Raw genomic sequence first — 23,132 nt, 5'->3', positions numbered from 1 at the left:
ATTCTTCTCTTTTAGGTCTATTACTCATTAGATTCCGTTCTTTTCAAACGTTTCAGTTCCACCTTTCAAGCGACTTTGCATTCATTACTCAAAAGCTTGATTTTCAGTGAGAGTATTCCTTTAAGATACCCTCAGTTTCTGCATGCTGAGAGACATCAGCAGTAACCAAAGGCGAAACAAAGCACACAATGCTCTTATCTTCACTAGTCCTCATTCAAACATCATCGACCTCACATCTGACGCCCTTTTTCTTGAGCCTGACTTGCCGCATTGTTCCCTGCGTTAGCTACGGTTACGTGCCAGCTGGTTGGTGGAGGATCGATGAGCGTTTGTATGCATGTGTGCTCAGGGCATTCTCTGCCATCGCAGCGAATGACAGCGAACATTCACAGTCCGAAACCATCACAGTCACTTTGAAAACCAAAGGACTGTGTGGAAGAGCAAACCTTATAAGCCACCCTGTTGGGGCACTTCTTCCCCAGGCCCAGGGGAGGCGAGATAAGACGCAATAATTTGTACATATCCCGATAGCATATCCTCCCACTGAAAAAGATGAGACATGTTAAATAGGTTAGAACATTAGGAAGCCAACTGTGTATCTGTCCAGTCTGACATCACTCAGGCACATTAACTGTTACATTTATCAACCAGCCATAGTATTATGACCACTGAGAGGTGAGAAGTAAAAACATTGGGCCTCATGCAAGAACATTTTCGTATTTTTTTTCTAAATTTCTCTCACTTTTTTTGTACGAACACGCTACGTCAGAACCAACAAACGCTCTTAAAGGTGGGGTAGGGGTTCTTTTTCTGGAGCATTTTTTTTACATATTGCTTGAAATACTCTTCACACCCCCATTGCAACCAATTAATTAAAAGTTTTGACACAAATATGAAAAGTTTTAGTGGCCTCTAGAACGTAAAATCTAGGAAAAACACTATCCAATCATACTGAACGGACCGTTAACAATGATTGGATTCTGATGCCGTCTATCAAACTGCAATCTGCTCCTCCCTCCCCCTCCTTCCCCCTGTGCGCGTACCCTGCACCGTGAACGAATTACGCATCCAGAAGCTTGGCAGGAAGCTAAACTACAGCCAGCTTGGCAAGCACCTAGCATTATTAAACGTATAGTTAGCATAAACTGAATACTAAATACTAAATACTAAATACGGCAACGATCGATGCTTGCTGTCAGAACAGCGCTCGTGCACCTTCGTGCTCGTGCACGTTCATGTACTCTAGAGGCGTGGCTTCGGGGGGAAAGTGAAGAAAAGGGTTGGGACTTTTGACCTGTGTATTTTCAAAATGCAGCTTCGCTGGACTCAAAATCCAGGATCTCCTACCCTACCTTTAACTTTGGAAAAAGTGTGTAAATCACCTGCGTAAATGATTAATCCCACCCGTGCGTATTTAAGGGCACGTGCACGAGGATAGTAGATTTGCATATTCCACGCCCAAAATTATATCATATTAGGAGCTGTGCTTCCTCGCTCTTGTGCCAGGAAGTGTTGAGTGTTGAGTCATGAGAATGGCATCAAGGTGCAAAAAGAACAACTTTAGGGGCTCTGAGATTGAAGTTCTGTTTTCAGAGATCCAAAAAGGAAAATTTGTAAGGGGAGCGCACGACTCACAGAGGACTGGGACACACGCGATCTGTCTCCAATGTTCCTTTGAAAGGTTCCAGTGGCCAAAAATCAAAGGGTGGTGAGGACCTGGACGTGTGTTGGAATTGGGTTTGATTGGCATGTTTCTCTTTGGAGTTGTGGCTCTAGCAAGCTGCATATTTGCAGCAGCACAGTCCTTGGCAATCTTAATCGCGATGTCAGCCATTCGTCTGTCTCCACAAATCTACGCGGTCTCGGAACACACGCTCTCTTCCAAGAGCCTGACACACCAAGGCATCCAAAAGTAGCACGTCAGCCGCTGGTTACACTTCCCATTGACTTTGTTATATACAGAGTTAATTAACCTTTAATTAGTGCATCATTTAAGTCATAAAGAATAATGTCAGCATCATTATGGGGTATAATGTATATATTTATTTATGTTTGCTTCAAAGTAATTAAATATACAATCCATTAGTCAAGCAAACTTAATTGGAATAACAGCGGACTATTTTACAAAACTTGTAAATTCTGTTCGTAGCTGAAATAAAACGTAAAATACGAAAAGATTGGTGAATGCGCCAATTCTCTTAAATCACTCGTACGCACGACTTAAGAACAAATCTGTGCATACGAACGGTTCTTGCATGAGGCCCATTGATTGGTAGCCGACAGTGGGTTGGATCCATTAGGCCAGGGGACAGCCAGGTCACAGCATCTCCACAGCTGTAGTTCCTGTGGAATGTTCCCAGTCTGCAGGACCACACATAAGTCATCCAAGGAGGGAAAAACTGGAGAACCACGGCCGAGGCTGGTTAGTGTCGTCTGATCCAATAACAGAGCTGCTGCAGCTCAAATCGTTGAAAAAAGATCTTAATAGTTCAGATGGGCAGGCACAGAGCACATAGAACCCTGAGGTTTGTTGCATGTGGGTGCACACTAGGGCTGAAAGATATATCGTTATCGTATCAATATCTAGATATGAACATTCAAGATATTAATATCGCAAATTCAACGATATCAACCATATAGATTTCCCCCGCATGTGCAGCTCAGGCAGTTGCAAACATCGTTTTTACGCTCGCCCTTACGCACAGCAGAAGCCAGCCAATGACAAACATCCGAGGGAGGGAGCGAGGGAGACGGAGACGCACTACATTCACAGCGGGGAAATTAAAAAGAGAAACATGATGAACATTCGACGGATTTAGAGTCCTGCCCAACTCCGAATACGGTTTAAGAATAATTTGAGGGAAGCAATAACTAGCTCGAGGTGACCGAAATCCAAGCAAACATCGGTGGGATGTGCAGAGGAAGCGAGTCTGATATGTGGACGTCTCTTTTCATAACTTAGAGGACTTAACAGGTCTGGTACCAGACAGCACGGCACACCTTCAGAGGTCTTGGGCAGTCAACGCCTCGATGGTTCAGGACTGTTTAGTTACAGACAGGTGGTCATAATGTTAAGGCTGAGACAGCAGTATAAAGAAGACAATATACTATTTTCAAGGTTTCCAGGTATAATTTCTGATGTTCTAATTGCAGTCCATACATTTCTTACAGCAGCAGAAGTACTTTAGCTTTAAGCTTTAAAGGCTCTTTGATATGATGATGAGTTAAAACAATTCGAAATGGAATGAATGTTACTGAAGGCATTTTTCGAGAGCAGTTCATTTATATTCAAAGGAATGAATGTTAATTCCTCCCCCGTAATGTCTGTCAGGTGATTGCAATTTCATATTTCACACCTCTCCTGGAGTCCTGACTCACTGACAAGGCTCCCGTGAAGCCTTCGTTAAAACTTTATGAGCCTTACATAATCTGAGACAGATTATGCTTCACACTGTCGCACTCGAAAACACTTTTGTGCTTCGGTAAAGGTAACAGTGTCAGGTGGGTGTAAAGGGCAGGAAAGGTGCTGCCATCAAGCTGTAGTCACATATTTAGAGGGATAGAAATAGTCTCTTTTTGCACCACTGTGACAGACTCGGGAGCTTTGGAGCCCGCCAGCTTATCAGCCCTGCGAGCTGAGTGGCCGTTCAGCGTAACGCTGGATTTACATGCATCAGTCCAGCCAACACGGGGCTTGTCACCAGCCTCGGCTGACACGGAGCTCAGGATTTATGTCATTCACCCATCGCTGCTAAGACAAGATTTTCCCAGTTCCACGTCGAAAGGCATCCTGCCGGAACCCAGATGTCAGTCTGAGTGTTTCTTCTCTCCCGGCCCACCTTTCTTTTAAAAGCAGACCTCTTCTGTAATACCAACACTGTCTAACACAGGGGAATAAAACGCAGCTATTCGAGACAGCCGAGGCAACCTACCAGGCGGCGGGGTCATACTCTGCCCACACACGAATGAATTCATCAAGGTGGTGAGGCCCGAGGATGGAGGCATCCCTGGTCAGGTACTCAAAGTTGTCCATGATGACGGCAACAAAAAGATTCAACATCTAAGGAAGAGAAATCATTCAATGGATAAATGGATAAAATAAATTCATTATCTTCTAATTATCTAACTGCACTATGCAGATTATGTAATCTATCTATGTGGTTCTGCTTAAAGGACCAAATCAGTGTTGTATGACCCAAAAACGGGTATTTATTTCTGATAAAAACAAGACTTTTCATTTGCCTCGCAGTGGCAACACCTGCAACTATTAGTCTTTCGGTCTACAAAGCAGGCAGTGATACGTATTACTCTTTTGAACGCATATTGTTTTGAGAAGCAAAACGCATTATTTTTTAAACCCCAGCCAACTAGCCGGACTACCTTCATCAACGCCAAAACGAGTCTGGAACTCGGCTCATAGGACACAGCAGGGGGTAAGTCAAATTTAATAAATGATATTGCTAATATGGGATGTCATTCAGCTTCATGTCAAAAGAGGCGAACTATCCCTTTAAGTTCACCCAATCAAAAGCTCAGTAAGTATCAGAGCAGATGGGAAGGCCCACTGACTCCCGAAGGAGACACTGACCAGAAAGGAGCAGAGGAAGATGAAGGAGACAAAGTAGAAGTACGCAAAATCACTGCCACATTCCTTCTCTTTGGTGCCCGAGAGTTCGTCACACGGTCGGTTACTGAGGCAAGCGAGCATGATCTCATGCCAGGCCTCGCCTGTTGCGCTCCTGAAAAGCAAACAAAAAAAAAACACAGTAAAGGTATTGTACACTGTACATAACTGTGGTTTGTTTTATCAACAGGTAACTCTCTTAAGGGCCAGAGCTTTCAGGTTATGGAAGCAGGTTACCTGAACAGAAGGGTCAAGGCCTGGAAAAAGGTCTGGAAGTTGTTGTGGTGATTTATGGCCGCGTCCTCATTTAACTCGATGTTTCCAAACACCTGAGGAGAGTCGGAGAGCAGGTTGTGTTACACATTCATAGCCAGTGTTCTCAGTCACCTTTGTACCCGGAGGGATGGTTTCCAACAGTAGAAAAAGTTTGCAGCTCTCCAACATATTTTTGTGCTTGGAGGTTTATAATCTAAAATGTGGATGTGGGCTGTATCTGAAATCCTCTATGCCATGTTGGAGGCAGAAAAGCTCACAATCGACAAATCTAACGCCGCAAGTGCACAAACTGAAAATAGTATCTCTGTATTAGCTCCCTGTCACAGTTTGTATCTACTTTTAAAATCTCATCGCACACCTTAAAGCTTTAAATGGCCTTGCCCTTCAATGCATAGCCGACTTATTGACCTGCAATAAGCTCTACAACCACTGAAACCTGCTGATAGCGCCCTGCTAACTACATAGCTGACGGACCTTTTCCCTTAGAGAACCATTTTCATCAACTCTGCCCACTGAACTCAGACACATTTATTCTCTTGCCATCTTTAAATCCCTCCTTAAAGCTGACCTCTTTCATAAAGCCTCCAGCAATGTCCGATACATCAGCATTTTATAACGTGCCTTACCCCTCATAAAGCACTAAGTGCCATTGTGAAAGGGGACATATTATTTTTATTTTCTGTACTTGAAAGCATATATTTGGGCATTTTGTTTACTAATCTCATCATTAGTTATATCGTTCAATTAACGAATAAATAAATGAGTTAATAATAATTTTATACTTCTAATAGGTGTTCTAGCTGAAACTTAGAAATTCCAATTACCCGTTTGTCTACAAATGCACTATCAGTACAGCATAAGAACATCTGTTTCCGAAACAAACATTGGTGAAATATTGGCAATAAAAGCTTAATTTTAACTGCTAAAATCTTAAACTAAACACTGAAGAATGGAGCAACAGTAAAGTCCAGAGTTTGGAGCTGCTATGTTACAGAGGAATTACAACGTGAGTATACAAAATCATCATTATTATTATTATTATAATCCTCTTTTATCTGGCTTTAGAGTAGAGCCTTAAATGTTCAGCTGATATTTTTTGTATATCCATACGACAGACAGGTATGACATGCTTGCAAGTAAGAGAGAATGACTGAGGGTCCATTGTTTGTTCAGTGCGTGTCCGAACATGAAATGTAAATGATATGTTTCAAAAAGTACAGTTTTATTATAAAAACTGCAAGTAAGCCAAGTTTTTTTTATAGCTTAAAGTTGCAGAGAGGAGCAATAACAAAGATTGTTGGGAAAAAATTGGATCCATTATTGAAAACTACGCTTCATTTAGTATTTAATTGCTTTTTTAAAATTCATTTTTATCTCTTTATTACCTTAGAATGAAACATTAATATCAACCTGCCCTGCGGGTCCTGCTTCACAGTGGGACATCCTTATCATTGCTATTAAAAGCATTTAAAGAATAATGGTGTCCAGAGGGTGATGAAGAAGATAAAAGTTGAGGAATCAGTGGTTTTGTGAGATGTTTAGCATCCACATTGAGAAATGGAGGATCATAACTTGTACCTATAGTAAAGCAAGAACATGCCACTAAAACTACACTAAAATTATTTTTTAATTTACTATATCAGAACTTTGTATGCACTCATTTCATAATACAGATGAAAAACTCCATACCTAAAAACAATTATTTAAAAAAAAATCCTCAGAGAACCCCATATTTCTCCCACCACGCTATCGAGCAACTTCTTCTTTCCCCACTATCTTCCTGTGTGAGTTGGCGTTCTCTGCTCTGGTTCACATGAAGAACAACAGGAGGTCACGGCTCTCTGGTGAACAGGACTTGCGAGTGGCCCTCTGCTCAGTGCCACCGAGGATTAAAGAAGTCTGCGCACCCCGACAGGCACATGTATCTCACTAATTTGTAAATTGGCAAAATATTTACAATAGCACATGTTTCAATGCTGATGGCTGCAATGTTGCATTGATAATTTGTAGTTTAGGACCATGGACAATGCAGCTTCCTTGCATTGACAGTTCTCTGTGCTGATTTTCAGAGTTCTGAGTTTCCTTTGCCTCATTTTTAATTTTGTGACCTGTCTGGTTTTAATGAATGTGTTGCTGCTTTGATGAAGCCTAATTTGATAAAGTTTCAAATTAATTTTGTTAATAAATATTTCATGTGTAATATAATTGTCTTTGTCACATTTTATTTGGCATTAGTAAATAATAATGCTCATTTACAGATATTTTACATGATATGAGTGATAACACAGGTTATAAGGGCTATTTTACACATTAGGTGTGCCTTGAGATTTTTACTTGTCCTTTGGTGTGCCTTGGGCACAAAAAGTTTGGGAACCACTGTTCTAGATGACTAAAATATTTGTAGTGCCTCTAATGGCCTATAAGCTAAACTGCACTGGGAGAAGCAACAAAACTGAAAAATGGAAAACTCATATCGGAGACGATTTAGAGCAGCTGGTTTTCACCACTTACCTGCATCCCAATGATGGCGTAGATGAAAAACAACATGGCAATAAGCAGGCAGACATATGGCAGTGCCTGAAAAGTGGAAGAAAAAAAACAGAAAAATGGCTTAAAGATGCTCAGAACACAAACAGACACCATACGAACACACCGTTTCTGTTTCCACACCAATACACAGAGTACAGAGCGTCTCTTTTCATTTCTGTGCACTAACACACACACACACACACACACACACACACACACACAGAAGTCTGATTCTCCACAGAGGACGAGCATCCTTGTAAGAGTGTTATTAGAACCCGAGTAGTCAACCTGACCGGCAGGGCAGATTCCTTTAACCAGCTATTTATAACGCTGCGAGGAGGAGGCGAACATTTGATGTAATTAAATAGCCACCTTTTCACACTCAGCAGCTACTGTCCATTTTCATTGGGCTTAAAAGCTCTCACCACTGACATTAAACCTGCAATAAATTCCCTAAGCTGTGGCCCTGGCCTCCCACATGTAACTCAACTTGTCCCGGGGGATTTAGAAAGCTCAACTATTGTCTGCTAGGAGCTATTCTGTTGGACTTTGACAGCAACTAAGGGAGTTCTGCACTTTGCCTCATCTTGTTTTTGAGCCTCTTTCTTTCCAGAATGAAATACTTTTTCTTTTTTTTTCCACAACACCATGCGTCATTCTCTTACGGAAGTATATTCGAAGTATATTCGGTATGTTTGTGAGATCAGGTGACTGTAACTTCCTCACCTTGAAGGACTGAACAAAGGTCCACAGAAGGATGCGGATGGTGTAGCCCTGTCGCAACAGCTTGATGAGACGAGCCGCTCTGAACAGCCTCAAGACGCTCAGGTTTATCATCTTGTTCTGAGATCAAAACACATCAAGTCTGTGAGTTACTACACCATATACCATTTACCACTCTTTTATTTAAACATCTGGTTTATTTTGAGGTGTTAAAGGGGAAGTTCGAAGTTGTTGTTTTTAAACCTGGACCTTATTTCTGGTATAAAATCCGTTCATCTACTCAACGATAACAGTTTGGTGAAAGTCGGCGTCCTTCGGAAGATATTTAGATCACTGGAGATCGGCGTATATCCATATAACGGGAGAGAACAGGGCAGAGACGATACAGCCTCTAAATAAGGCATTATCTGTCTTTATTTCACCAATACTTTAAGACCAATGAATGAATGAACGCGTACTATTGAGCTGTTGAGCCTGATTTATGGTCGTCCGGGAAAGGCCGCGGAGGAATTTAGGGGTTAACTCGATTCTATCCGACGTAACTTTCCATTTTGCACACATTTCCATTAGTTTAATAAAATTTAATGGAAACGAATTCAACTCTTGTTTCTTATTACAAATGCACTGTTGTTCAAAATTTGCAAGTAATGAATGTTTATTCAGTAAGACAAAGAGAAATGCTGTGAAAAAGTGCATCAATATACAGAAATTAAAGACCGATCAATAATCGTTATCGAATCGTGAGGCGCCCAAAGATTCCCTCCCCTAATAAGAGATGGTGAAAGTAAAGCCTGATTTATGGTCGTCCAGGAAAGGCTACGGAGACCCTCTCCTATCTATCCATCGAGGCTACGGACACTCTCGGAGACCACAAGGGTTGTGATTGGTCGGCTAACAACATCATTTCCAGTTTAGCTCCTTCCTCTCACAACAACAACACCGCCATTTTTGAAAGGGTTTACTGTGTGCTGGTCAACGTTTGGTCAAAATTATTTGCATTTCAAAATCAACAAGCTCCAACTTTTGGAAAACTTTTGTCTTTCTCTCTCGGTCGCCATCGTTCACTGTGAGGAGTGGAACGGAGCCGGAAGGTGAACAATCAATCAACCACTTTCACCATAGACGTCGCGAGATTGGGTCGTCTAACGTAGCGACGCCTACTGATCGGGAGGTGAACTGCCTTGCGTATCCGACATCCCGACGGAGAACTTCGAAAGGACGGAGAGCTGACGGATAGCGACAGCGACTGAGGCCTTTAAAGTATTGGTGAAGTAAAGACCGACTTTCACCAAACTGTTATCGGTGAGTAGATGAACGGATTTTATGCCAGAAATAAGGTCCAGGTTTAAAAAAAAAAAATTATTCCCCTTTAAGTACTTGTACTTGCGCTGCAAAAGCTTCCTTAAGAAAAAAGGGTGAGAGACAAATCAAGAAGCAACACAAACCAGCCAATCCACATACGTCTGTGAACATTATAGCTAAATATTGCTGCAGTTGACAGAAATGAATTTTTTTTTTAATAATTCAGGGGTTAATAATTCACTCTTTGTGATGTTTTTTTTTTTTCATCTTGATGTTAGATTGTACGTTACTGTAATTACAGAAAACTGTTACAGTTAAAGCACTTATTTCACACATTTTAGCGGCTTTCTAATATCATCTCACACTGAGAAGTGATGGGGGAACAAGGGAACCGAGAAGAGATCAAAAAAATAAATCAGCAGCCAACAAAAGAAGCCACTTACCGTCTAGAGGTGTCAGATGTGACAGAAGAGGCAGAGTGAGGGCACAGGCGCCAGGATAGACACAGCAGAAGATGGAACAGCAAAACAGAAGGAAGACAGAAAAACAAGAAGAGATACAGAAAAGCAGACTAATGATCTAACAAAGAGAAAACACAGCAAACACTGACCAACACTTTGCCACAAAGAAAGCTACAGTAACCTGCCTCAGTCCTCCAGCTCCACAATCACATTGTTTTTAATCCATCATCTGCTTTAAATCAAAATATTCAGGACTGCAACAGCAGCAAGGCTTTTCCTGTTGCCCTGCAGCTGCCTTTGTTTTATACTCCCATTTGAAATTCCTCTCCCTGTTTGCTCGGCTGAGCTTTTGACCTGAGGACTGAGACTATGAGAGTAGAGCAAAGCATGACTACCACAACTGGGACTTTGAAGCTGGAAAACTTGAAAAAAAGACAGATTTAAAATTAAAATGGGTGCATGTAAATTAGTGCTGAGTCATTTAAATCATCAGTTTTTAGTTAATCAAACCTACGGAGCCCCGTAGGGGACACGGGTGAAAAAAAAAAAAAATGAGAAAAGGACGGATTTTTGCGAGATTTCGCAAAGTTTTTAAGACATATTTATGACAAATTTACATCCGAGTCAGTTTGGCCCACGGGAACGAAAAACAAACATGGAGTTGGGGAAATTTAGTTTTTATCTCGCTGTATTTTAGGCCCATTTCAAAAAAAGATTCGATAAATTGTCCTAAATACGAGCTCGCGAGATCTCAATTACTGAAGGAAACTTCACGAGAAAGAACTCGAGAAAGTTTTGTGAGATCTTGCAAAAGTTTCTCGGGAACTCTTCATTTTTTCCCCCGTGTCCCCTAGAGGGCTCCGTAAAAAACAGCATGTCAAGTAAAATGAATAATTTGATGTGCTATCTTGTGCTATCCTTCACTGTATCCTGTATGTGTTTATGTGTTTTTACACATCACTTACAAACTACATTCTAACTTTGGTTTGTCCATCATCACAGTTCCCCCTGATTGGCCTAAATCTACCTCATGTGTCACAGAACGCTTCTTTGTCACAGTGCTCTTGCAGGTGTGAGTGTGCACCGAAGCGAGACACTCAAAAGACGGCCCATGTTGGCCCAAAGCTCTTACATTTATCTCTGTGACCAAGATGTCTGTGATGCTTCCAATCACAGTCACAAAGTCAAACACATTCCAGGGTTCTTTCAGGTAGTTCTGAAACACAAAGAAGGAAGAAAAACTTGTTAAAACTTTGAACTGTTTGGTCCAATTCCAGGTTTTTCCAGGTTCCAAAGACTCATGTCTCATGTACACACACATGCTGATCCAATCTCCTGCATTAATCATGAACTGGTGCCTACACTCGGGCTGTGTTCGAAACCGCATACTACATACTGCATACTCATCGATCAGACAGTACGCAGAGCGTTTACCCACAATGCATTTCGCTCCTACCCGAGCCGAAATCAGCCGGCCTGAAGCTGATTTTGCTTAAGCTCTAAACTCTGTAAACTTTAGCAACATTTGAAACATTTTCAGGTGAGAAAGTAGTCGTTTAGATCCCCAACGTGTTGAAAACCTGACAAAATACCGGCTGTTTACAATTTTGTTCCCACGAATTCGGCGCTACTAAAGCTAGCCGCAGTGAGCAACGCACTTCCGGTTATTTTCACCAAAATAAAATACCCGTTGCCATTTATCATAGGGAAAGCCATTACGATACATTTGGTGCTTTTGTTTTGAAAACAGGAAGTGAACCTACCCTCGTTGTAGCTAGCTTGAAACTGACGTTTTGACAGGAAATGACGATCGGCGACGTCACGTTACGTTGCATCTTGGGTAGTTTGAGTATGAGTAGTAACCTCATGATGCATACCCAACATTTCGGCTAATCTCGCATACCAACTCAAAAAGTTAGTATGAATAGTAGGAGAAGTAGGAGAAGTAGGAGAAGTATGCGGTTTCGAACACAGCCCCAGAGTGCCGTCAGACTGGTCCATCATCCATTTCCTGAGGGCGGAGCCTGCTGCAGCCCTGCAGCTGCATGCTGACGGGCAGCAGCAGCAGCAGAGCGTTTATAAAGGCAGATGTGAGCTTAACTGCTAAACAGGTGGAGGTAAGTGGTGTGTGAGAAAAGCAATTTAATAAATGAGGCTTGTAAATGGGATAGAGCCACAGATGAGATGTCTCGCTGCAGGCCAGACGGCTCCATGTTGGGAGAAGATTTATTCTCCTTGTGCAGTCTTCTGTTCATCCCCTCTGTTGAGTCCTGAATTTGAAATCACTAAAGCTTCTGAGCTTCTTTGACTTATTTTATGCTTTAGGTTTGTTGCAGATCTGGAAAGAGGGGACGTTGCTTTTAGAAGCACCTAGAAGTTAATCACATCTTTGGAAATCATTGAGATTCATAAACCAGCATTTAAATAAAGGGCCAAAGCGAATGATTGAGCAGGATCCATTAGCCAAAATGGAAAATAGCGTGCATGTTTTCTTTAGTTATATCAATCATGGTGCTTTTGTTTGCCTAGGAAGAGCCTCTTATATCTTCATAAAGAGCAGCCATGTCTCCTAGGCTTCTTTAGCTCGCAAACTACAGGAATACTGCTTAATGCCACCAATCTATTGCAATGGTCCTTTAACTTAACCCTTGTGGGTAAACTTAAAGACACTAGAACAGTGGAGGAGTGTTTACAGCAGAGCATATAGCACAACAGCTCACCAGTGGATTGAAGGCAATAATCTTGAGGATGCACTCCAGCGTGAAGAGGCCTGTGAAGACGATGTTTAAGTATTTCAGCATCGCCTCATACAGGTCTGGAGCTCCGTAGAACTGAGGACGGAAGGTGAAACATACTATGAATTCACATATATCTGGTTACAGGTACAGGACATCCTTCATCACAGTCAGTGGGGTCACATGGCACTGAAAGGATCGGATTATTGGCTAAATTACAATAAGAATTAGTTATTAAGTTCATGTGGACACCTTAATCGGACAAGAAGGGGTCAAAAGGAAGTGGCTCTATTAGCAACAGTTGGAATGGGTACAGCGCCACCTATCATATCGGAGTATGACACGCTTTGTGCCTCTGATTCCATTCATTCACCGCCATATATCCAAGGAGAATTACCCTTGCTCAACTCATTCTTATTGTAATTTAGCCAATTATCCGATCCTTTCAGTGCCATGTGACCCCACTGAGTGACTCAGCCACTATGTGTGACAGATGTGAGACTGAGAACTTCCAGAGAAGCAACCAAGCAGCCCTGCAGATCACCTCTGCTGGACCGCACACAGCTCAGCGAGCTGTTTACAACATGAAAACGCCCCCGTCAGTTCCAGCTGACAACTAAATTTTACCTCAGGTGATTATAGCTTAAGAACAATACAACAATACAGAATCTTAGCCTTAATCATACAGAGAATTATTCTTACTGCTCCTTGATTTTAAATGAGACACAAAAAAAGAGACACAACAGATTCCTCGATAAACAAAATGTTTTTTATCTAAAGAACTTTAGTTTCACAGAACACGCCTGGGTGACCCAAACTGGTTGTTTCATTCCTTCAGGGACTTTCTGTTCTGTGCAGATGAGAAAACGCAGTGATGTATAGGTGACTGGAGAAGTCACGCACTCCCATAGCCTGAGGCTCCCCAGCACAGCGAGTCATTAACAGATAGGCTGTCAGCCCAAATCTGGTCCCTGTGCTGTTCACCAAATAGCTTTATCATCATATTATGATGTGAAACACACTGACATATTATAAATGTGCAATGGTAATTATTCTAAATAAATAAACTGAACCTGCTGCAGGGGAACACAAGGTTTTAATTTTTACTAATAAAGAGATTGTAAGTGAGAGCTTTTAACTGTCTGACGTGTAAATAAACGATGAACACATCGTGTGTGACACTTTTCTGTGTCTGAGATGATTAACAGTTAAAGTTAATCAAAAAAAAATTTTTTAAACAAGTACATGGAAGAGGAAGTATGTTAACGGAGGACGATGAGGGATAAATATATGAATAGAATAGGGTTAATTGTTATATTGTAATTTAATTAGTATATGGTATATATAGTATATATTTATTTATGGGGATAGTTATATATATATATATATATATATATATATTCATATTTACATTTATATTTAGAAGGATATGTGTGTAGTATATATTTATTTTTGTGATTATATATTTATTTAGATATTTAGGAAGTGTATATATGGCATATATTTATATAGGTGTATTAGGATATTTACAAACTGAAGAGTAGTTAAAAGGGGTGGGAAACTAAAAAAGTATTGTACTGAGTAAAAAGTAAAAAGTATTCCTTTTTGGAACAATGTGTGGTGTTTTGTTATGTATTAGCACTTTATGTGATTGAATTTTTTATTTATTTTTTTCTTTCTCTTTTTCTTTCTTTTGTATGTACAAATAGTTACATACATTTTCTTTTTTATACATGTTCGAAAATAAAAATCAAAGTTACTGTTGTTGAGCCTCGTGAGTAAATCTGTGCAGCTCTCTGCCTCATAGTTGCTGCTGCTGTTCGTAACACCTTTGAAGCTTCACAAACGAGCAACTATGAGCAACTATGAGCAACATGTGCGACTTCAGCTCCTGCTAATGTTTTGCAAACCTGGATCCAGTCAAGGCAAACAAACACGTGACGACACATGCAAAACGTAGTCGTGTCACAGTCAAACCAGCTAAACTGTTATGTAGGATGACTTCCTGTGTCATATGTTTTGTACAGGGCAGCGTTCACAGGATGCGATGCCAACCTGTAACCATGTTTTAATGATATTTAGGTCGGATCATTTACTTTTACGTCTAACCCTAACGAAATGGGACTGAATGCTGTTATCCACTGTTTTGCAGCCTGTATTAAAGTTCATTCTGCAAAACCACTTTCATTCTTAATCAGAGATTAAATGATCAAATTCATTGTGCACGTTTACCTTGAATCCTTTACGATGCAACCCTTTCCACATTCTACATTTTTCTACATGCAAAAAAGTGGGGACACATTTGAAAATCAAAATATAGCAAAGAAGACCCAGGACTGCTGAGCAGCTGGAATCCTATATCAGATAAGAATGGGACAACAGCAGCTGGTGTTCGGGGATGTTAAAAAGTGGTAAACATGGCCCCATCCCGACTATTTTCAGATATGTTGTTGCCATCAAAGTAAAATGTTTCGTCTTCAACGTTTGATCTGTTTTCTGTGTTCTATTGTGAATAAAACACTGGTTTAGTTCTGTTTTTATTGACATTTTACTCTGCATTTCCGCCTTTTTGTAGTTGGAATTCTACACATCTTCAATTCTTTGGTTATAACAGTGTTAATATTGTGCATTGTGTGAGGGAAAGTGAAGGGTTAACTGAAAGAAGCCAGTTTGTCATCCTATCATGTTTGTCCAGCTCTGTGTTGCTCTGTGATTGGTGGCGCAGAGGGCAGAGTGATGGTAATACAACGAGGGATCGAGCTGAAATGACTAAATGGAGGACAGTGTAGTTACAAAATGTGTTTCAGTCATTTTTAACTGGTGAACAGGTAAAGAAGTCTTAAATCAGGCAGGCATTTGTGAAGTACTTTGACTGCAGCAGCTATGCACGGTACTCCAGGACGACGGGGTCAATTAAAGCACTAAAACGTTACAGCTGGGATTGTTAGCCATTTGTTAGCCTTTTTCCAATTAAAAGTTTCATCCAAATCAGCCCATTACCCCAGTTTCCAAGTAATGTCGTTATTAAATCGTATGTCATGATTTTATAAGCTGCTGTTATGTGGCTGCAGGATCCACTGTTTCATAAACCTGTGTTAAAGTGTGTACTCTTATCTAGAACTTAGAACTTACTGATGGAGTCGACTTGGTTTTATGTGCTCAGCTAATGAGCATTTTGTCCTGCTCCATTGTTGCCATTCAGGACCTGTATATGACATATACATATACATATATATGTATATATATTAGGGCTGGGCAAGTTAACTCGTTATTATCGCGTTAATGCATTAATTATTTAACGCAGGGTTTTTGTTGTTGTTTTTTTAAATGAAAGAAAACAAACATTTTTGGGGGGCTTTTGTGCCTTTAATGGATAGGAAAGTTCAGAGAGACAGGAAGCAGGGGGCAGAGAGAGGGGGAACAACACGCAGCACAGGGCCGTCTGCAGCGAAGACTATAACCTCTTGTACATGGAGCGCCTGCTCAACCCACAACGCCACGGACCACCCCTGTTTTATTATTGTAAAAGTCTGTTGCTCACAGGCTTTTATTTTGTAAAAGTCTGCTGCTGTCTGCTGTGGAACAGGAAAAGAAAGTAATCGGCGGATCCACCAAACATGGAGAAGGGTACGGAACTTTTACTCGGCCATTTTCATTTTAAAGTTCTTCCAGACGGCGGAGTCGACAGAACCAAAGTCATCTGTAAACACTGCCAAGTTGAATTGTCTTCTCAGCGTAGTAGTTCCGGTCTAAAATATCACTTAAAGGCAAAACACACAACTGATAGCAGCAAGTCATTCAAGGAAACAGACAGTGGAGCGAGGCTTCTACATAAAAACTACAGAAAGATGCTGATGTTAAAAGTGTGTTTGCACAACAAATGTTATGGCACTTTCATTCATATGGCAGCACATTTAAAATAAAACTAAATGCTAAAAGCTATACACTACTTTTGGATTCATTTTTGGACTTTGCGTACACATGCGATTAATCGTGATTAATCAGGGAAATCATGTGATTAATTAGATTAAAGATTTTAATCGTTTCCCAGCCCTAATATATATACATATACATATATATATATACATATATCTAATAGCAGGTATGTCTTTACGTGCCTTGCACAGTGTCCATCCAATAAGATGATGTTAGCTTAGATGGCTATGTGACACGTAGATGTCCTTTAGAAATCTACAGTATTTATAAGTAAATCAAAGGTATCGTTATCTTAAAAGCTCAAATATATAGTTGGGCATCTGCATAAGTATCACTGAGCCAATGCAGTACTTTTTCTGGCTGAGAGGAAGTGTTGCTTTGTCTCATTAACAGAGTAAATAACTGACCTTCATCATCAGCACGACCGTGTTGAGGGCAATTAGAGTCATGATGGCATACTCAAAAGGCGACGACACCACAAATTTCCACATCTTGTACTGGAAGGACTGCTTGTTCTCTGGCATGTACCTCGTAAGTGGCTTCGCATTGATGGCAAAGTCAATACAGGCCCTCTGTTTGAAGGAAAGAGAAAACAGAACCAAATGTGAATGCTTTCTGGTGAAGGGACCTAATTAATGTTTAAAAACCAAAGACAGTCCCAGCAGAGAATGCTCTGTGTTTTGTAACATCAAAAGATAAGACGATATCAGATAAGCTATCTGATCTCTCGGCAACGCTCGATTTTTAAAGTTGCCATGAAAGAGAGGGGATGAGTGCATAAAGATGTTTAGTTCTTTATTCTGTGAGTAACGTTAGATTTAAAACGCTTGTAGAGGATCAGCAGGAGCTCGTATTTCTAATAAAGAAAACATCTGTGATGAAAGCTACAAACATGTCCCTGAACTAGCGTCTCTGCAGATGTGTACAGTTGTTGTTGCTGCACGGAGAGAAACCATGACGCTGCATGATTTTCCACTTTCTCACCTCATTCTTCTCCAAGCTACACTCTGACATGGCCTTGTCTCCCTGCTCCTGGAAGGTGATGATGATCAAAGCCACAAATATGTTGACAAAGAAGAAGGGAAACACCACGAAGTAGACCACATAAAAGATGGAGGTCTCCATGCGGAAGCCTGGGCTGGGACCCTGGTCCTCGTATGTGGCATCCACAGAGTGCTTCAGTACCCTGGAGAAATAAAAAAAAAGTTGAACGGACAATGTAGAAATGCACAGCAAGAGGTTAAGCGATTTAATGCCTTTTAACAGCCCTGTTCGCTAACAGGGCTGTTAAAAGGACATTTTCGTGTCCCTCACCCCGCTATAAAAACCTTTCTAAATCACAACTACCTGGTAAGAGCCATCAAATCACAGGTAGCTCTAAAATAAAATAATCTCATATAAAAAGATGACAATGCAATCTGATTTTCAGGGTTTCTAACCATTGTCCCACTGGACATTTAGAGGTAAATAAATCCGACGCCCTGTGCACCTAAATCAGTGTCACACCGCGGGGAGTTCTTGTTTTATTTTGGTGCTTTTGTCTCATCATTTCCTGTTTTATTTTGATAGGTAACTGTCCTCTTGTTTCAGGTCACTTGCCCTTCCTCATGTGTCTCCGGTCTGATTGTCTCCCTGATTCCTAATTGTTTCCACCTGTTCCCTTTCCCCCTGTGTTCATATAGTCTGCGTCTCCCTTTGTCTTGTGCCAGTGTGTCGTCTTTGCAGCCATAGACCTTGGCTGTGTTCGAAACCGCATACTACTCCTACTACTCATACTTTTTTCCCGGATGCATACTAGATTCTCTGAAATGTTGGGTATGCATCATGAGGTTACTACTCATACTCAAACTACCCAAGATGCAACGTAACGTGACGTCGCCGATCGTCATTTCCTGTCAAAACGGCAGTTACAAGCTAGCTACAACGAGGGTAGGTTCACTTCCTGTTTTCAAAACAAAAGCACCAATTGTATGGTAATGGCTTTCCCTGTGATAAAAGGCAACGGGTATTTTATTTTGTGAAAATAACTGGAAGTATGTTGCTCACTACAGCTAGCTTTAGTAGCGCCGAATTCGTGGGAACAAAATTGTAAATAGCCGGTATTTTGTCAGATTTTCAACATGTTGGGATCTAAACGACTACTTTCTCGCCTGAAAATGTTTCAAATGTTGCTAAAGTTTACAGAGTTTAGAGCTTAAGCGAAATCAGCTTCAGGCCGGCTGATTTCGGCTCGGGCAGGAGCGAAATGCATTGTGGGTAAACGCTCTGCATACTGTCTGATCGATCAGTATGCAGTATGGAAGTATGTAGTATGCGGTTTCGAACACAGTCTGTGTCTCGATAATTACCCTGCTTATCTCACGTTTTACAGTTACAGTTCTATAGCCTCATTGCGAGGGATTTTTGGTTTGTAATTTTCATAGTTTAGTTTCTAAATTCAAGTTAGTTTCATAGCCGTTTATGTTGCCTCCCTAGGAGGGATTTTTGTTTGGAATTATAATAAAGTCTGCCCTTCCGCCAACTCTCTGCTTCTGAGTCCCCTCTTATGTCCGAGTCTGACAATCAGAGGATCAGGTGGTGCACTTCTGGGCCCAGCTGCATCATCTACCCTAACGCGCTCGCAGATTACAGGTGTCTCCAGCGAATAAAACAAGGGCTTGCAACATGACACGTAATCTGAAGCATTTGTTACAAAAGCTGATGATGAGAAAATGTCTTCCATGAGTAACAGAACCATCCAGCCGCTGGAGAAACTGTGCAGCCAGAAAAGGCCTAAGGTCATCGTAAATGTTCCTTCAAAACTTCAAATTGGGATACTGCTGTTTGTTTTTCTCTTCCAAATGTAAGTCGACTTTGATATATCACAGGAGAGAAGACTCAGCGCCGGCAGGTGGTGACTGCATGGTTATGTGTTGCTATCTCACTTCATAACGCAGGGAACCTTTGATCTTAGATGGTGGGAGGCACAATAGTTCTCATGAAGTCAACACAACTGCATGATGAAGGGAATCCATAACAGCAAGCAGGGGCAGATTTACCATTCACAGGTATCAAGCTGTTCATTCTTAGTGGGTCCGTTTTCATCTATTCAATTCAACCCTTTCCTCCATCTCCTTACTGCAGTTCAAAGGACTCTATTCCTGCACCCATGTGCAGCCAGAGTATACGGCCTCTGCCATTTGTCTGTTAATAATATCACACAAGACAAACGTCATCAAATTTAGTGGAAAGGTTAAACCTTGACAAATATGGAACCCATTCAATTCTGTTGTGGATCCATATCATAAGGCCACGGTTAAATCTGCGCACTCTACGTTTGCCATGAAATAAATTTACCGAAGCAATTAAATCTAATTCAGTTTTATAGAATTATCTTCACAGGTGACGGTGGGGAGGAAAACTCAATTCTAGCTGGTACAAAACTTGTGCAGAACCATCACAGAAATGGCAGCCATCTGCCTTGGTTGAAGCAGGGAGCAGACCACAGTCCAGAGCCAGCCCATTTACATGTATTATGATCAGTCAGAGAAATTTCTAAGTTCTCTAAGTGATAGACATCCGACAGCTCCGGAGTGGAAACTGCAGCTTCGTCTCTTCGTCTGGAATTACACGAAGCTTGAGCAGGACTGCCAGACGATATATCTGCTGAGGTGCCGACACCGCCAATGAAACGAGACGCTCACACAAACAAAGAGCAACTTTGACTCGGTCCACTGCCGCTGCTCACAGGCAAAGATATAAGTGGGATCATACTCGCATGTTCATGCATCCCCATTCAAAGAATTACAAAAAAAAACACGGATGTAGTCATATAGAAATCATTTCAGGGCCACGAGAGGTTTTTTTTCATGACTAAAACTCCACGATGCACAATTTTAAGGATTAAAACTGCTCGAGTGAAACTTTAACTTGTACGATAGCTTTAGCATCACTGTTGTTACACTGTTATTACAGGTACAATATCTTATGATCTATTCAAAATATTAACTCGAACTGAAAGCCTTCCTGGCTGATGGGATTATAGTCATTTTAAATAAGTCTGCACAGTGCAACAATTTACTTTCCACCAGCTGGTAATCAATACGAACATTATAGGCAAACAGGCATCAAAGGCCCTTAACAAAGATGATGATGAGTCCGTGGTTCTTTAACAGCTTTCTGAAACTGCCTGTCCAATGCGCCTTGATTGCATCTGTTGAGAACACACAGTAATTAAGCCTGGGAGAAATCAGCTTTTATCAGTGCTGCACTTTTTGCCTCCAGGTGTGCTGAGTTTGTTAAAAAGCGCTGCTTATTAACTCAATACTGTGGCCATACTCCTCTCTGAGTCCATCTGATTTAGTTGCTTCATATTCATGGAGCAAACTCCCTCTGTGTCAAGCTAAACAAAGTTTGTTTGTGTGGGTGAAAGGTGCTGTCAAAGTGACAAGATGCGAAGGTTGCGCTGACTTACAATGGCCAGCCCTCTCCGGTGGAGACAGTGAAGAGTGTCAGGAAGGCCCAGAGAACGTTATCGTAGTGAAACTCGTACTTCTTCCACTCTCTGGGCTGAGCTGCCACGTCATCCCTGCCGTAGTCCAGAAACTGACCTCTGCAAGGAGGAGGGGAGGGACGCAATCAGGAGGATAAATGCCATCAAAGAATGGAGAAAAGCTAAATATAAAAGCCTTATCACAAACTTTTTAGTTGATTTGGGGGGAAAAAGACTTTGTTGTGTACCTGCAGTCTTTCTCCAGGCCCTTGGACTCATCTGTGCAGTAGAAGAATTTGCCCTTGAAGAGCTGCACAGCGATAACAGCGAAGATAAACATGAAGAGCATGTAGACGATGAGGATGTTGAGAACATTCTTCAGGGAGTTCACAACACAGTCAAACACGGCCTGGAAAATACAGACATGCATGCACACACTGTAAAGTATTATACCCACATATATGTGTGTGTGTTTGTGTGTGTATGCTGTAATTTACAGCCAATGGCATCGATTCATTCGCTCCATTCTTATTTTCAATTTGTCAGAAAGGACTTGTGAATCATTGCTTATTTATAACCTCAGAGAAATGTGAAAAAGTCAGTCTTTCACCCAATGACAGCTGGGAAAGGATCCAGCTCCCACACGACCCTGAACTGGAGAAAGTGAGTATAGAAAATGAACGGATGGATTGATGGAGCCCTTAACTCTGGTTTTCTTTGCTCCTAATGCTTTCTGCAGGGCGCCCATTCTTCTTTACAATCTGTGCATTAAGTATGAACTTAAAACAAATCAGTGCATACTGGCTACCTAAAAAGGAGCTTGTGTGGGGGGGTGTTTTTGTGTCTTCCTGCCTGCCACTCTCTCTGTTCCGCTGCATCTCTTTCAGCTGGTGCTGCGATCTCTCTGCGGGATGGAGAGCTTTGTTGATCTATCCTGACATGCAATCTAACCACTGAATTTGCTGCTGCATGAGTGATCCCCATCAAGGTTTGCTTCTATTCAACAGTTAGGGCGGAGCATCCCCGTCCACTCCTCCGCCAGCCTATCCATCAAACCCCATCCGTCTGAGTATCCGAAAGGAGCTGTGGATGGGCGTCTGTCTGCCAACGCTGAGCTGCCTCAGTCATTTCTCTGTGATTACTCTAATCAGATCCCCCAGCTTTTGTCAGATGCATTACTTTTGGATGATCGGCCGCCTTCACACACCAGAGGGAGGCTGTCATTTCTGCCTCAGAGGAGACAGCTGAGGGTCTTATCTCCAGAAGAAATAAAATATTAGTTTTTGTTTTGTCTTTACTGTTTTTTTGTTCCACTTTTTGTGTTTCCTTCAATGGAATTAAAGTTCAAGGGTGGGGCTGATAGGAACAAATAAAGGCTACCAAATAAATTACCACTTTTATCAATTTCAATTTTAAGAAATAATCATGGTGTTTTTTTTACAATTTGTTGTACTGGATTCAATTATCATTATCCTAAATTTGTACCATTTGATCGCTTCTGATCGATCCGTCATATTGCTCCATATGGTATGCATGCACACCTTTCAAAACAGAAGATTTTTATTTGATACGGTGTTAAGCGTGTAGAAACGGCTTAATGTCGCAAGAACCTCATTTCAACGTACGTCCGTAATTCCATTTTCTCTTTTCGAAAGTCTGCGAAAAAGCCGACTTCTTTGTGTCGGTGCACCTCCGACTGCATCTCATGCATTCCCTTCCCGTAGACTATACCCCCAATTATTTAAAAAAAAGCAGATGTATTTCCTTACGTTTAAGGACAAGATCCCACTGTGTAATTACCATGACAGACAGACACTAACAACACAAGGGCAGAAACATGTGGGATGGTCCACCTGTGTTCTCAGATTTGTTGAAGAAGTTGTAAAGACATATAAACTGCTATGCTTCCACTCTATTCCTATTCCCATAATTTCAATATTAATCGGCTAAATAGGAAGGTAAAGTCATCACTTGAATGTATTCAAAATATACCCTAAATTAACCCTAAATGAACCCTAAATGTACCCTAAATGAACCCTAAATTAACCCTAAATTAACCCTAAATGTACCCTAAA

At 41.2% G+C, this 23,132-nt stretch overlaps 1 protein-coding gene across 5 annotated transcripts in view; it reads right to left on the bottom strand.

The window, feature by feature from the left end:
• Window positions 1-23,132, bottom strand: part of cacna1bb (calcium channel, voltage-dependent, N type, alpha 1B subunit, b) — a 189,270-nt gene that overhangs the window by 18,971 nt on the left and 147,167 nt on the right. For 4 of the 5 annotated variants that reach the window (XM_075455632.1, XM_075455635.1, XM_075455636.1 and 1 more), the window contains exons 29-39: window positions 21,306-21,466; window positions 21,040-21,177; window positions 17,571-17,772; window positions 16,994-17,158; window positions 12,636-12,746; window positions 11,048-11,131; window positions 8,156-8,272; window positions 7,412-7,477; window positions 4,862-4,953; window positions 4,589-4,739; window positions 3,933-4,060 (exon numbers count right to left, since the gene is read on the bottom strand). In XM_075455632.1, the coding sequence (XP_075311747.1) occupies window positions 3,933-4,060; window positions 4,589-4,739; window positions 4,862-4,953; window positions 7,412-7,477; window positions 8,156-8,272; window positions 11,048-11,131; window positions 12,636-12,746; window positions 16,994-17,158; window positions 17,571-17,772; window positions 21,040-21,177; window positions 21,306-21,466 (1,415 nt within the window). Of the gene's footprint in view, window positions 1-446; window positions 544-3,932; window positions 4,061-4,588; window positions 4,740-4,861; window positions 4,954-7,411; window positions 7,478-8,155; window positions 8,273-11,047; window positions 11,132-12,635; window positions 12,747-16,993; window positions 17,159-17,570; window positions 17,773-21,039; window positions 21,178-21,305; window positions 21,467-23,132 lie in introns of all 5 variants that reach the window. The other variant, XM_075455633.1, reaches the window with a different exon arrangement.

This window comes from Odontesthes bonariensis, chromosome 22 (genome assembly GCF_027942865.1).
Source record: "Odontesthes bonariensis isolate fOdoBon6 chromosome 22, fOdoBon6.hap1, whole genome shotgun sequence".
Taxonomy (NCBI): Eukaryota; Metazoa; Chordata; class Actinopteri; order Atheriniformes; family Atherinopsidae; genus Odontesthes; species Odontesthes bonariensis.
Note: the sequence above shows the minus strand (reverse complement) of the source record. Positions and strands in the feature narration are given on the sequence as shown.